This window comes from Sebastes umbrosus, chromosome 12 (genome assembly GCF_015220745.1).
Source record: "Sebastes umbrosus isolate fSebUmb1 chromosome 12, fSebUmb1.pri, whole genome shotgun sequence".
NCBI lineage: Eukaryota > Metazoa > Chordata > Actinopteri > Perciformes > Sebastidae > Sebastes > Sebastes umbrosus.
In genome coordinates this window covers 22,734,790-22,748,319 of record NC_051280.1, presented here as the reverse complement: position 1 = coordinate 22,748,319, position 13,530 = coordinate 22,734,790, and the positions used below count along the sequence as shown (strand labels likewise).

The window sequence follows — 13,530 nt, the reverse complement described above, 5'->3', positions numbered from 1 at the left end:
CACATGTGCAGTGATGCCAGAGAAACAAGCAACCAGGTCAATAAAAACAAGCAACCAGGTCAACCAGGTCAATAGAAACAAGCAACAAGGTCAATAAAAACAAGCAACCAGGTCAATAGAAACAAGCCCAAAAGAAGCAACTCTTCCCCCCAAAAGAGCCCAAAACAAGCAACCTTACCTACCTACCTTGACCACTTCATATATATGTATGCATTTATTTGGGATTTTTTTGCATGCATTTTTAGCTTTTAACTTAAATTATTCTTGTCAACTAAACTTGAAGTTATAGAACATTTATTTCATTTTTGTATTTAATTTTTAACTTGTAACTTTACATTTTTCTTGTCAACTATACTTAAAGGTCCCATATCGTGCTCATTTTCAGGTTCATACTTGTATTTTGTGTTTCTAATAGAACATGTTTACATGCTGTAATGTTAAAAAAAACATTTATTTTCCTCATTCTGTCTGTCTGAATATACCTGTATTTACCCTCTGTCTGAAACGCTCCGTTTTAGTGCATTTCAACGGAATTGCAACGGAATTGTGTTGCTAGGCAACAGCTTGGGTCCATGTTTACTTCCTGTCAGCTGACGTTATTTACATACACTGCAACAGGAAATAAACTGGGACACATTTAGAATTTTTATGTTTAAAACTGTGTAATGATCTATATATTGTATATTTGTCACCTCACAAATGGACAGAAATCCTAACGGCTTGTTTCAAACGCACAATTTCTGAATACGGGCTGTGTGTATGTCTCCGTATATTGAGCATTTTGAAAGTTTAACAGTATTTATATAGCACTTGAACCTGCTTTATAATATAAAAGACATGAAAATCTCACTTTTTACAATATGGGACCTTTAATGTTCAAACTGCGCCTATGACATAAAGGCTTCAAAATTCACAAGTGAGATATTTACTGATGTATTTTATGTCATAGAATAAAACTTTAAAATCTCTTACGCTTGTGTTTACCACAGACCTTATTTCAGACCTCTAACTAAAAACCCATTAAAAGAAAACCCATTGATTTCCAGACGAGGGAACTTTCAGCAACCAAGGAAATACGCAGACAGGACTCCTCTTGCTTTCTCCTGTACACTCTTTGGTGATACGCTTCGTTAATCGATCCTAGACTCCACCTTTCTCCTTCTTTTCCTCAGATCGCGATTGACATCAAAAACTCCTTATATGGAAGGAAACTTCCCGAATTCCTTGAATGGTGGGAGTGAACCTGAACCAGGACCCACCCTGGTCTCTGGTCTCACCATCACCCTGCATACCAGACGGGCAGCCGACCAGACGAGTTGTCGCACTTTCTTTGAGTCACTGTTGAAAAGAAAGAAGTTTATGAGCTACTGAGATGACGTAATGTCGGTGCTATGAGGGCTTTAGATAACACACACAGCTTCCCTTCACACGCCACGATGTGTAAAATCTGCTCCAGAGTAATAACTGATTTACAACTGTTCACTCTTTACATTTTTTTTTTTTTTAAACAATATTTTTATTTAATTTTACATATAAACATATATACATATATACACATACAGACAGACTAACAATATTAGTAATTCAAGTATACAATGAAATGTTTAGTCAGAATTTCAAAGAAAGAGAGACATGACATTTCATGTATTTCACTTATCTAACAAAGAAGACAAATAAAATAAAAGATAAAATGAAATAAATAAATACCTCAAAGAAGAAGCATCTTTACATATTAATGACACAGTGTATAATTTAACCGCACTGAGAGTTGGAGAGGCCAGGGGATTTCTTTTTGGGGTCACAGGGGCTTTTTCTTTCTCTTCTTTTAGTTTCACATTGAAACAGCAAGTATGGCCTGCACCATGAAGACAGTGAAACCACGTTTCTGTCCATGAAAAGCTTGAGAGATTATATTATAAGAATAAAGTCAGAAATTTACCAGAAAAAAAGTCCTGATATGTAAATAAAGTGAGAAGTTTATGAGGAAAAAAGTCATAATATGAGAATAAAGTGAGAAGTTTACGAGGAAAAAAGTCATAATATTATGAGAATAAAGTCATAACTTTAAGATAAAAAAGTCTTAGTAATGTGAGAATAAAGTCAGAAGTTTACGAGAAAAAAAGTTGTAATATTATGAGAATAAAGTCATAAGTTTACGAGAAAAAAGTCGTAGTAATATGAGAATAAAGTCAGAAGTTTACGAGAAAAAAAAGTCGTAATATTAGGAGAATAAAGTCATATTATTATAAAGTAGTAATTTTTCTTTTTTTTTTTTTAAACTTTGATTTTTATTTTGCATTTACAGCTAAAGTAGTAATTTTTCATGTTATTTTAGAGGGGAAATAGAGCAGCGTGCCGCCTGTGTGAAAATGAGGAACGTGGAGCGTCTTGTGAAGTCATACTTTAGTATAGGTTTCACAAATAATGAAATACTTCATCTTTTGGCACATCAGCTCCACATTATCATAAGTATCAGGACCTTGAAAAGATTGTGCAAGTAACTGTGTTTATTCCAAAGAAAGGACCACACGGACCGAGGGGAAACTAACTCTTTTGTGGAGGAGGAAATTACTTTTTTCCCATAAAGTTACGACTTTATTCTCGAAAACTCAGATTTATCTTTATCCCTTAATGTGGCCCTAATACTCCGTCGTAATATCCTGACCGTACAAACAGTGACAAATATGAATCAATATTCTGTAATATTTCTCGACTCAAATGTTTTCAGAATCATCTTGTAGTGTACTGTCTGGCTGTTAAATGAGAAAGTTTGTGATCCGGCAGCCATGTTGAGATCAGTTGAGGAAATACCAAGCACAGCCCACACGCCAGAGCACAGCCAATAGGAACGCTCACTCTCTCTGAAATGACCTGTGATTGGCCAAAGTCTCCCGTCACCGTCTAGATTTGTTAAAGCCTGAAAACAGAGCCGTGAGGAGGTGCAGAAGTCTAGTTTTCTCTCAGAACACTTGAATTATGAAATGCTGGAAGGTAATTATGGAACTTTTGCCCAATGATGCCAAAAACATTCTGCCTACTGCAGGTTTAAGTGTTAAATGTTTTAAGTTACACCTCAGCCTGAATGCAACATGTCATTATTGATTGTTCCTGAGACATCTGGAGGAAACGTGTACATTGCATCATCACATAATAAAGACAGAAACAGTTGCACCAACATATATTTTCTAAAACGAAGCCTACTCACTGTGTCACATACCAAGTTGTTTTTCCAGACCAGCCATAATCAAGTTAAGGACAATAGGGCTGTTGATAAAGATAGAGCTATTGACTATTAGGCAGTTAGGAAAATGACATTGGCCAAAGATGCAGCTAGTTGCCTTAAAAATGGACATTTGTTTCAGCTAGTCTGGTTCCATGGTACATTTACTTTACTTCTTTTTACCTGAATTAATTTATGTTGGAAACTGAGTTGGGTGTCATCTTGAGCAAAAGTATGTTAGAGGTCGCGAAGCTTCTGACTGAGAGGTTTCATGCTAAAAATGAACCTAGAATTAACCACTGAAAGGGTGTAAATCTATCAAAGCACTCGTAGATGTCCCACGTTGTCTACAAACCGCTGCTCTACAGAGTGATCAAATGATGAGAAGCATTTCTTGTGGTCGATCTGCGAACAAAAGTGTGTCTATATTACCAGAGCTGAAATGATTAGTCGATTAATTGATTGACAGACAAATCAATAATTAATCTTTTCAGCCATTTTTCAAGCAGAAAAGCCTAACATTTGCTGGTTTTTAGCTTCTCAAACATGAGGTTTTAATGCTTCTCTTTGTCATATATGATGGTAAATTTAATACATTTGGGTTTTTGGCTCCAACGATGATTTTCATTGTCGATTAATCTTTTGAATATTTTCTCAATTAATCGTTTAGTTCTTTGATCTATAAAATGTCAGAAAATGGTGAAAAATGACAATTGGTGTTTCCCAAAGCTCAAGGTGACGTCCTCAAATGTCTCGTTTTGCCAACTGAAAGATATTCAGTTTACTACCATAGAGGAGTAAAGAAACCAGAAAATAATCACATTTAAGAAGCTGGAATCAGATCATTTTGACTTTTTTTTCTCCTTTAAAATTGACTCAAACCATTAAATCGATTATCAAAATAGTTAGGGATTAATTTAATAATTGACAATTAATCGATTAATCATTGTAGCTCTAGTACTGTTGGTTACATAAAAAAAAAGACATCATATGGAGCTATTCTGACATCTTGTAGAAAACCAATTGATTGAGAAAATCAACAGCACTTTAATAAATAATGAAAATAATCCCTAATATCAACTAATGACATAATTTTGATTTCATGGGATTGTGCAACATCAGCCTGACGTAGTGGTTCCTGTCCTACTCATCAGATTCTAACAAGACAAGATGTAACAGTTTGGAAACTCATGATGACGTAACCTCAGGTGTCTCTCCTCATAAATACAGCTGTATTTCAGAGGACACATGTGCCATTACATCATGCAGGTGTGCAGAGGACTGAGTCAGAGTCTGAGAGAAAACACACCCAAGGGGGTAGGGGGCAGTTACTCATCCTAGTATCCGTGAGCACAGAGTGACGTAGCTATAATAGTTATAATACCAGAGTCTATCAAACATGTAGGGACCCGATATGCAATCTTTGTTGCATCTAATTAGTCACTTTTGTCCACACAAGGCCATTTCTTTACTGTTCAAGTTGACAATTCAAGGTTTTCACCGATGGATGACAAACTAAATCTTCAGTATGATTCTTTTATTTAAAAATAGAGGGCCATATATTCTTTGTGGGCCTTGAAAAACGTAAAGTCTGATCAAGTACTTCCCACTGAACTGAAATTACTCATACCATCCCACACTGATGCAGACAAAGGAGACAAATGGACAATGTGCACCTCCACATGGTTGAACTGCGCAAGTACAACAAATTACAGCATAAAGCAACCTGAACACTGAAGCTCGAAACAAAAGGCAAAAGTTAAACAGAGCTCAGACTGAACGTTTGGTTTCAAATTATTCAAGTTTGTCGAACACAACGGCACCGTAAAAGACCCACAAGTCAGTGGACTGAGCTGAAGATTCAGATCATTTTATTTTTCAAACAATTGAGAGATGTTAAACACTGAACAAATAAAGATGCCCCCAGTCAAAACTCCAGAAAACAGATTCTTATCAACCAGTTGTAGCACTTTTCCTTTATTGCCAGCTGCGTTGTTGTGCAGTTTTCTCATTGTCTGCAGCTTCACCCTCTCTAGATCAGTGTGTACAAAAAGTAACAGAAACGGTGCATATACCAGCGTCATGTCGGGTCGTGGGGTATGCAATTCTCGCACAGACGCCCAGCTCCACGGACAGGCGTGTTTTCTGCGGAAAGCAAATCCAGATTTACCATTTACCAAGGCACATTGGTAGGGATGAATGACTGAAAGAATGAATGGGCAGAGGCTGCGCAGAAGCCAATCTTAATTTAAGTCATAAGAGAAAAAGTGGTAATGACTGATGTGTGTAAAGGGAAATCAAAATTAAGTATTAGTTGTCACATGGGAAATGCCGAGAATATCTGATGCACACGGCTCTCTCTCTCTCTCTCTCCCTTTTATGTTTGCTGTATTGGAAAATGTAAAGAAATGCTCCTCAAACAGCATCCTAAACTCTCATAAGCAGCTAATGCGTCTTAAACTCTGAATAAACTGTGGGCAAATAGATTGTTTTGAGCGTCAGTCACTATTCACATTTGATTTAAGTCAGGGATGAAGAGAGCAACAAGTTGTCAACTTATGAACAAGAACATAAGAGGTGTCAATCCTGTACATTCACTAAGGCTGTTTAACTCTGAACAATATTGTGATGGAATTACAGAAGGCAAACAATATCTAAAGGAAAAGAAACAAAGTGAGTCCCAGTATTCAAACATTTCCTTGTTTTTGTCTCTAAAATGCAATTATGGATCAGCACCATCCGATTTCACATTCTTTAATATTTTAAGCTTTGGAGAGAATTCGAGTGAGGCGTGAGTTTTTCCACTTGAGTTGAATTCATTTTAAATTAGCACCACACTATTTTGATGAAAACCATTTTGAAACCAAATGATTTTTCTGAATAAATTTCCTCTTGAGACTTGAGATGGGAGTACAGGAGCAATGTGATGAGAACAGAGAGTGAAAGTAGCTGAAGGGTGTAGTATGGAATGTTAATGACCAAATGCATTGGCCAGTCTTAAAGAAAGACCACGCAAAAAACAACAACATTTGTATGCCCCTTTAACGTTGAACGTCTGTTTGAATGAACGTCCCATAACTGAACTGGTCAAAATAAATAGATGTATACATGATAAGAAATTTATAATTTACTCTTTATATCTCACATAAAGCTTCTTGTAACTGCCAAATATGATCCAGCGTTCATACTCTGGACATGTTCGGCTCTACCTGTGCTAGATGAACTCTATCAACACCTTTCTGGGCACCAACATGGCGGTCTGGACAGGACGGCTAAACCCCAGCCTTTCCTCAAATTTAACCCTAGATTGTAATTCCTCATTAGAAAACAGAAGGTAAAAAAAAGAAAACGGTATCGTCCCAGTGAGCCTGAAATAGAGGTATGATCCAGAACATCAAAAATTCACATCATAACACCATTTCCAGTTGTCTGGGATAATTCTGTCCTCTCTTTCTTGCCTTCAGTGTTAGTAGCAGCACTCTGCAACAAGGGCCTCCTCATTCCTGTGGCTTTCAGTTTGAAAAATAAAACAGAAACAGCCCTTGGTATTACAAACTTAACTATTCTTTTAATCTTTACTCTTTTTATACCAAAATCTCATTAGATCATCACAGAACGAGGAAAAGGCATGGGGGCGGGAGTTTAGCAGGCCTGGCTTTTGCCGAACTCACAGTGGACAAACAAAATCACAAAGTATCTTGTCTCTGCGGGGAGACAAGGAAAGGAGTGGAAAAGGACAGCAACCTTCCCAAACCCCTCAGTCTAGGCAAACATATGGCAGGATGTTCAATTTGCTTTCATCCCCATGAGGGTCCAATGATATGCACTCTGTCCAATCATACCAGGTGCCCTTGGTGTCATAACAACCGTTCACCCCCGGCCAATGCTGTGTGTGTACCCTGTCCAGGTCCCCGTCTGTCACCTCCCGGCTCAAGCCCGGTAAATCCCCTACTGAGCTGTCCGTCTGCAGAACATGTATCTTCCGCGAGTCCTTGATCTCCTGTTCTTCCCTTTTCAGATACTGAGACATGAAAAAGTGTGCACTAGGGGCCTGGACCCCAGAGGAGGTGAGCACATTACTCTGAAGGTTCAAGTAGGACTGGATGATTTCATTTCTGGACAGCTCCTTCCAGTTTGTTTGGTGGAAAGGGTTAGGGCTGGGACCTGGGACTGGGGCTGGGGCTGGGGCCAGGGCTGGGATTGGGGCTGGAACTGGGGTTAGGGCTGGGACAGCAGGCTGTTGTACAGTGCTTTCAGTTCTCTGCCTAGACTCAGCGGGGTCAGGAGTGGGGGCTTCCTCTGTTTGAGAAGGTTCTTTATGTACCAGAGGTTTGATCTGACCAGTGACAGGGTCAAATGTTAATCTGCGTTCTTTTAATCGTACAGGTTTAGTCGTGTCCTCTATTTTCTGGCCATCTAGGTTGACAGAGTAGTCTCTTGGCCTGTACTTCCTGGGAACCTTTGTCCCGTCAGTGTCATCAGACACAGACGTGGCTACCTCAGATGTCGGTCTGTGTTGTTTTGAGTTGTGTTTGGGGTGAGAGGGTGAAGGGGAGACTGATGGGGATTCCAGTGTTGAAGATATGTCTTGTGGTGGGCAATGAGAGGGGACTTCTGACGAACTGGCCCAGTGCATTGAAGACCTTTGAGAAGAATGTGGCAGCTTGTCAGCGTAAGATGTTTGGGCTGGATTGGATACAGGCTGGGACAAAGACAACGGGGAATCTCTAGAGGAAGGGCTTGGGATAGGTGTTGCTTTCGGTGCATATGCTGAAGAGCGCTTGGTCACTGTGTCTTGCTTCATGCTCCTTGGACTGGTGGTGAGGCCACGGGGACTTTTGGCTTGATAGTACCCCCCTCCTCCTCCTTCATCCAATCTGGTCTGTTGCTGCATCACAGCAACCTTGATCATAGAGGAAGTGCTAGGTGGTTTGGCCACTCCAGGGGAGCTGGGGCGAGGCTTGACGGCATTAACCGGAATTCTGTTGATTTTATCATTATCAAGGTGCTCTATCCGAGATCGGTCAGGAGACGGGACGACTTGCTGGTCAGGCAGGGCATCAGGACTGCCTGCAATCCCATTGGTGGGTGGTGGGGAAACAGAGTTATCAAACGAAGACATCTTGGAGATTTTTTCTGGTAAGTGCACTCCACTGTCTCTGAGCTCTGCTCGCCGTTTGCGGCTGCCGGATTTCTCAGCTTTTGGCGAGTATGTGTTGTGAACATCGTTTCTGATTTTGACTTCAGGGACACCCTTCCCTGACACAGACATGTCAGGAGGAGAGGCATCTGTTCTGCAGGGATGAGAACTGCCATTGGTGGACCCAGGGGCGCTGGCAGCCACAGCCGGCCCAGGCTCAATCAGCTTTTGCCAGGTCCTTAAGAGTTTCTTAGCACGCTTCGCAAGGTCTTCATTCTTGGTCTTCTTCCTTACATCATTGATCAATTTTCCTAGTCGAGTATCCTGCATAAAATAATGTGTGAGAGTTAGAAACAAACTGAGCAACATCATTTCTACATAAAGTAGTAGCTCACATAAAAATCTTACCTCAAGTGCTTCTTTGGTGATAGGATACTTTTCAAGACAGGTAATTACCTCCAATACAGCCACCATATTGCATATCTGCAAGGGACAAACAGACATTTTGTATTACTTCACCTGCATTGTTGCTCAAACACAAAGTGATTATTTAGTGGTAACCAGTGAAAGTCAGTGTTTAACTTAAATTTTAATCAGATATCCTGATATATAGAAGAAGATTTATCAAAACAAGACAAGATATTCCTTTATTAGTCCCGCAGTGGGGAAATTTGCAGTGTACAGCAGCAAAGGGGATAGTGCAAAAAACAAGCTGCATCAGCTAACACAGTAAAAAGAAAAAGAGTGTAACAAAATATGAACCATTTAAATAGAAGGAAGAATAAAAAGTAGGAGCAGTATATACAGTATTGACAATAAACAGACTATTAACAAAGTGGAAAATGATATAGCACAGTGAGAATGAAATGAAATTCCACCTGAAAATATCAAGTTATTGTCAGCTAATACAGTAAAAAAAAAAAGCTTAACAAAGTATAACAAAATATGAACCATTTAAATAGAAGATTAGGAACAGAATATATATATTAGAAGACAATTCACATGACTGGTACTCACATGATTAATAACCAAGCCTCCTATATTAATGTGGCTAGGAAACGCTGTTGAATCGTGCTGCCTGCAACGTGTGTGTGAGTGAGTGAGTATGGGGGGGGGGTAAGTTAGCTTGTGAGTTAGCTTCAGACACATTAGCTTGGCTTCAGATCGAAAAATAACGTTGACATGGCAAAATGTCAACTCCAGAAACCCTCACCACTGCAAACATGTTCACCAAAGTGGAGCAGTAGAGCAAAAACATGAAGCACAAAGCCAAAGTTTCTTTGCTTGTCGAGGAAGTCAACCAACAGTTGAGTCTCTTAGCAGACTTAGCTTACCTGTGTTAAGCTAATTTAGCTAACCGTTAGCTTTTAACTAAGTTGAGAAGTAAAGGTTCGACTAGTTCCTAGCTACTGAAGCTAAGAGTTAGCTACTGAAGCTAAGAGTTAGCTACTGAAGCTAAGAACTAGCTACTGAAGCTAAGAGTTAGCTTAGCTACCTAAACACTTAAATAACAATAAAGTAATGTCTTGAGACGGGTTACAACTTAACAACCATCACTTAGTACAACATATAAACACTTTAGAGTGAAATAAGTAGGGTATTATATTCCTTCCAGTCGTTAAACACTGTAAACCCGCTTTAGCTTCACGGCTAGGCTAGCAGCTAGCATGCTACATAACGCCAGGTTGCTGTTTAACCAGAGCTAGCTGCTAACTTAGCTTAGCATAGCTGTCAAAATCAAAGAGCTCTCTCAAGCATCTCTCCACAGTCATTCCGTTCAGGTGTTGTCAACTAACTCAGGCATGTTTTTTGAAACACATTTAAAGTGACAGCTGTTTGTGTGAACTGACTTGTTGAGTTTTGCAGGTAAACAAGCTAACGTTAGCTAGCTAGCTACCTCCCACACTTAAATAACAAGATATTAATGGCGTGAAACGGTTTAAAACGAAAAAAAGATCAGGTAGTAGAACATATAACACAATATAGAGTAAAATAAGTAGATTACATGTGTGTATTATATCCCCTTTTAGACATTAAACACTCTAAACCCGCTTTAGCTTCACGGCTAGGCTAGCAGCTAGCATGCTACATAAACCAGCTCTGTTTAACCAGAGCTAGCTGCTAACTTAGCTTAGCATAGCTGTCAGAATCAAAGAGCTCTCTCGAGCATCTCTCCACAGTCGTTCCGCTCAGTGGTTGTCATCTAAGTCACGCATCTTTTAAACATAATGAACTGACAGCTGTTAGGTGAACTGCCTTGTTGAGTTTTGCAGGTAAACATGCTAATGTTAGCTCGCTAGTTAGCTTCCTAGCCGGCTACTAGCTCCAGACTCACATTGCTGTTGCTGTCGACGGCCTGCAGCAGCCGGTCCCTCATCTGCTGCGGGCTTGCTGAGACCGTTGTTGTCATCGCCTGTTCGGTGCTGCGATCCAGGAGAGGATGGAGATGGAGGGTTGACAATGGTCTTTCAACACGTCAGGCGGCCGAACAGCATGTTGTGTCTTGTCGCCCGTGTGTGAGGTTAGACGGCTCAGTGTGTCCTCCTCACATGGAGTGGTTGGTGGTTGGATGTGTTGTTCTGTGTTGACCGGTCGGCTGCTGCCTGCTGGGCGCTCTAGTAACTCACTACCAGCTGCTGGATGCGCTCAACGGCCTCCTGCTGCATGCTGGGAGACGATGGATGCGCTTTGACGTCTGTTGCACGTAACCAAGTAAACATCCCTGAACTGAACGTCCACCTACACTCCTCCAGGGTATACCCTCATGGCTGTGTGTTAAAGGAACTGGAGATACCCAGGGATGTGTGTTAAAGGAACTGGAGATACCCAGGGATGTGTGTTAAAGGAACTGGAGATACCCAGGGATGTGTGCTAAAGGGTGGACTCCACTGCTTTGTTAATGCGCTATATCATATATTGGTGGTGTGTAACCAAGTATTAAGCAGCCTATAAAATTAGCCCTAAATGAAAATATGATGATAATTTGAAAAAAATGTCAGAAGCAATATAATTATATATATATATATATATATATATATATATATATATACATTAGGGATATTATATTAGCATTTAGTCTATAAATGTCAAATGGGAAGGAAAAGGTCTGTCACAAAGGTATTTAATATACAACAACCTAAAGCAGGAAAAAGGCAGAAAATAATAACAAGTAATAAGTAATTATTATTTATTTTATTTTATTTTATTTTTATTTTATTATTTTATTATTTTATATTTAATTTAATTTAATTTAATTTAATTTAATTTAATTTAATTTAATTTAATTTTGTTTTATTTTATTTTATTTTATTTTATTTTATTTTATTTTATTCTATTTTATTTTATTCTATTTTATTTTAATTTGTTTTATTGTCCTGACAAACCTACCTCTTTGTACTGTGCTGCTGCTTAGTGTCTTTATTGTTAGTATCATTTCTTCTGCAATGGAGATAGGGTGGGTGGGATGGATGGGGGAGTGTTTATGATAATGAAAATGCCCTAAGCAACAACAAACAACAAAATGTTGGACACATACCAGGACAGTGTGAAGACGACAAAAGGGAAAACTGAACTAAAATAAAACTAAATAAAAAAACAAAACAACAACCTAATAATAATTCATATTATTAATAATAATGAATGATAGTAAGAAATAATTAAATAAATTAAATAAATAGACAAGTAAGGGGAAATCAAATTTAGATAACCAAAGATAAAGTAAAGTAAAATACACACAGCTTGCAAAATCTCTCAACTATCATACATCCCTATTACATTTACAACATTACCAAATGTCACTTTTGAGGCAGACATTCAAATAAAGGTGTGATATAGGTGATTTTACTACAATATGCAACCCATTATGAATGATCAACATTGATTACTTTATATTGCAGCACTCCACCAGCAGATGGAGTCCTTCAGTTTCCAAAAGAGGGTACAGCAGCTACTAAAAGAGCAGATGCTGCATCACTGGACCAGATTGGTTGTAAGACACCATTGAGCCATTTGAGGGCATCAGAGATGGTGAAGACGCCCGGGAACTTGGCCTTTAAATTTGAGTCACCGAAATGCAGAGAGTATGACCAAGATGATTCTTGGGGGATCAGTCATGCTTACTTTTAGTGCATTCAGGTATGACAATTGCAACGTTTTCAAGTGGTTTACAAACATTTATATTATTTGCTAAGTTAGAGTTTGCATGTTCTCCCCATGTTAGCGTGGGTTTTCTCCCACAATCCAACGACATGCAGGTTAGGTTGATTGTTGACTCTAAATTGCCCGTACAGGTGTGAATGTGAGTGTGAATGGTCGTCTGTCTCTATGTGTCAGCCCTGTGATAGTCTGGCGACCTGTCCAGGGTGTACCCCGCCTTCGCCCAATGTCAGCTGGGATCGACTCCAGCCCCCCTTGTGACCCTGAATAGGATAAGCGGTTACAGATAATGGATGGATGCTAAGTTAGAAGTCATTGTCTAGTACTGGTATTAGGAAAGCAGAATGGGGAGAGACATATTAAGCTTCTTGACAGCCATGGTATAAACCAGCTATTCTCAACCAATGGGCCGGGGCCCTCTGGTGGGCCACAGAGGTACTTCAAATGGTTAGATTAACTTCTTCAAAATCTGACGGCCGCTATTCTGTCTTTCAGAGGTTGTAGCAGGCTCAGTTTTAAAGCTAGAGTTTCGATACTGGTATCATATGAAACTAAAAAAGACGAAGGAATCCATTGGTAACCATGTCACGCTGGCTTGTCGGGAAGCAAAAAAGTGATGTGGGAGACAACCCTGCTCCAGTAAGCTACACAGCGTGTGGTGAGGAAATATGACCCTGAATACGTTGGATTCATAATGGCAGGCAGTGATGGCTGAGGGTAATTGAATATTTCTGTGAGTCATTACACCTGACAGTGACATAACACATATTTATAGCCCAGTTTGTCATTTATTTGGGAAGGTGGTCCTCGGAAATTGTTTATTATCAGAAGTGGGCCTCAAGTTACAAAAGGTTGAGAATTCCTGATATAAGCCAATAAATGATAACCGTCATACCATAATCACGAACCTTAGTGTAGAAAAGACAGAAATCTTAATAGCAGTCATCTTGGTCACTACTTTTGTCATACCCATCCCACATGCAAAATGTCCAGTGTCAACTCATTAAAACTGTTA

At 39.3% G+C, this 13,530-nt stretch overlaps 1 protein-coding gene across 2 annotated transcripts; it reads right to left on the bottom strand.

Annotated features, from left to right (window-relative positions):
• Positions 1-5,069: 5,069 nt before the first annotated feature.
• Positions 5,070-11,098, bottom strand: crsp7 (cofactor required for Sp1 transcriptional activation, subunit 7). Of its 2 annotated transcripts, none has more exons than XM_037786653.1 (3): positions 10,696-11,098; positions 8,769-8,843; positions 5,070-8,684 (listed from the first exon to the last, which is right to left on the bottom strand). In XM_037786653.1, the coding sequence occupies exons 1-3, from the start codon at positions 10,768-10,770 to the stop codon at positions 6,978-6,980; spliced, it is 1,857 nt and encodes a 618-aa protein (XP_037642581.1). In that variant the 5' UTR covers positions 10,771-11,098; the 3' UTR covers positions 5,070-6,977. The 2 variants fall into 2 exon arrangements, with proteins under 2 accessions (XP_037642581.1, XP_037642580.1); XM_037786652.1 differs by lacking the exon at positions 10,696-11,098 and adding an exon at positions 9,378-9,501.
• Positions 11,099-13,530: the final 2,432 nt, after the last annotated feature.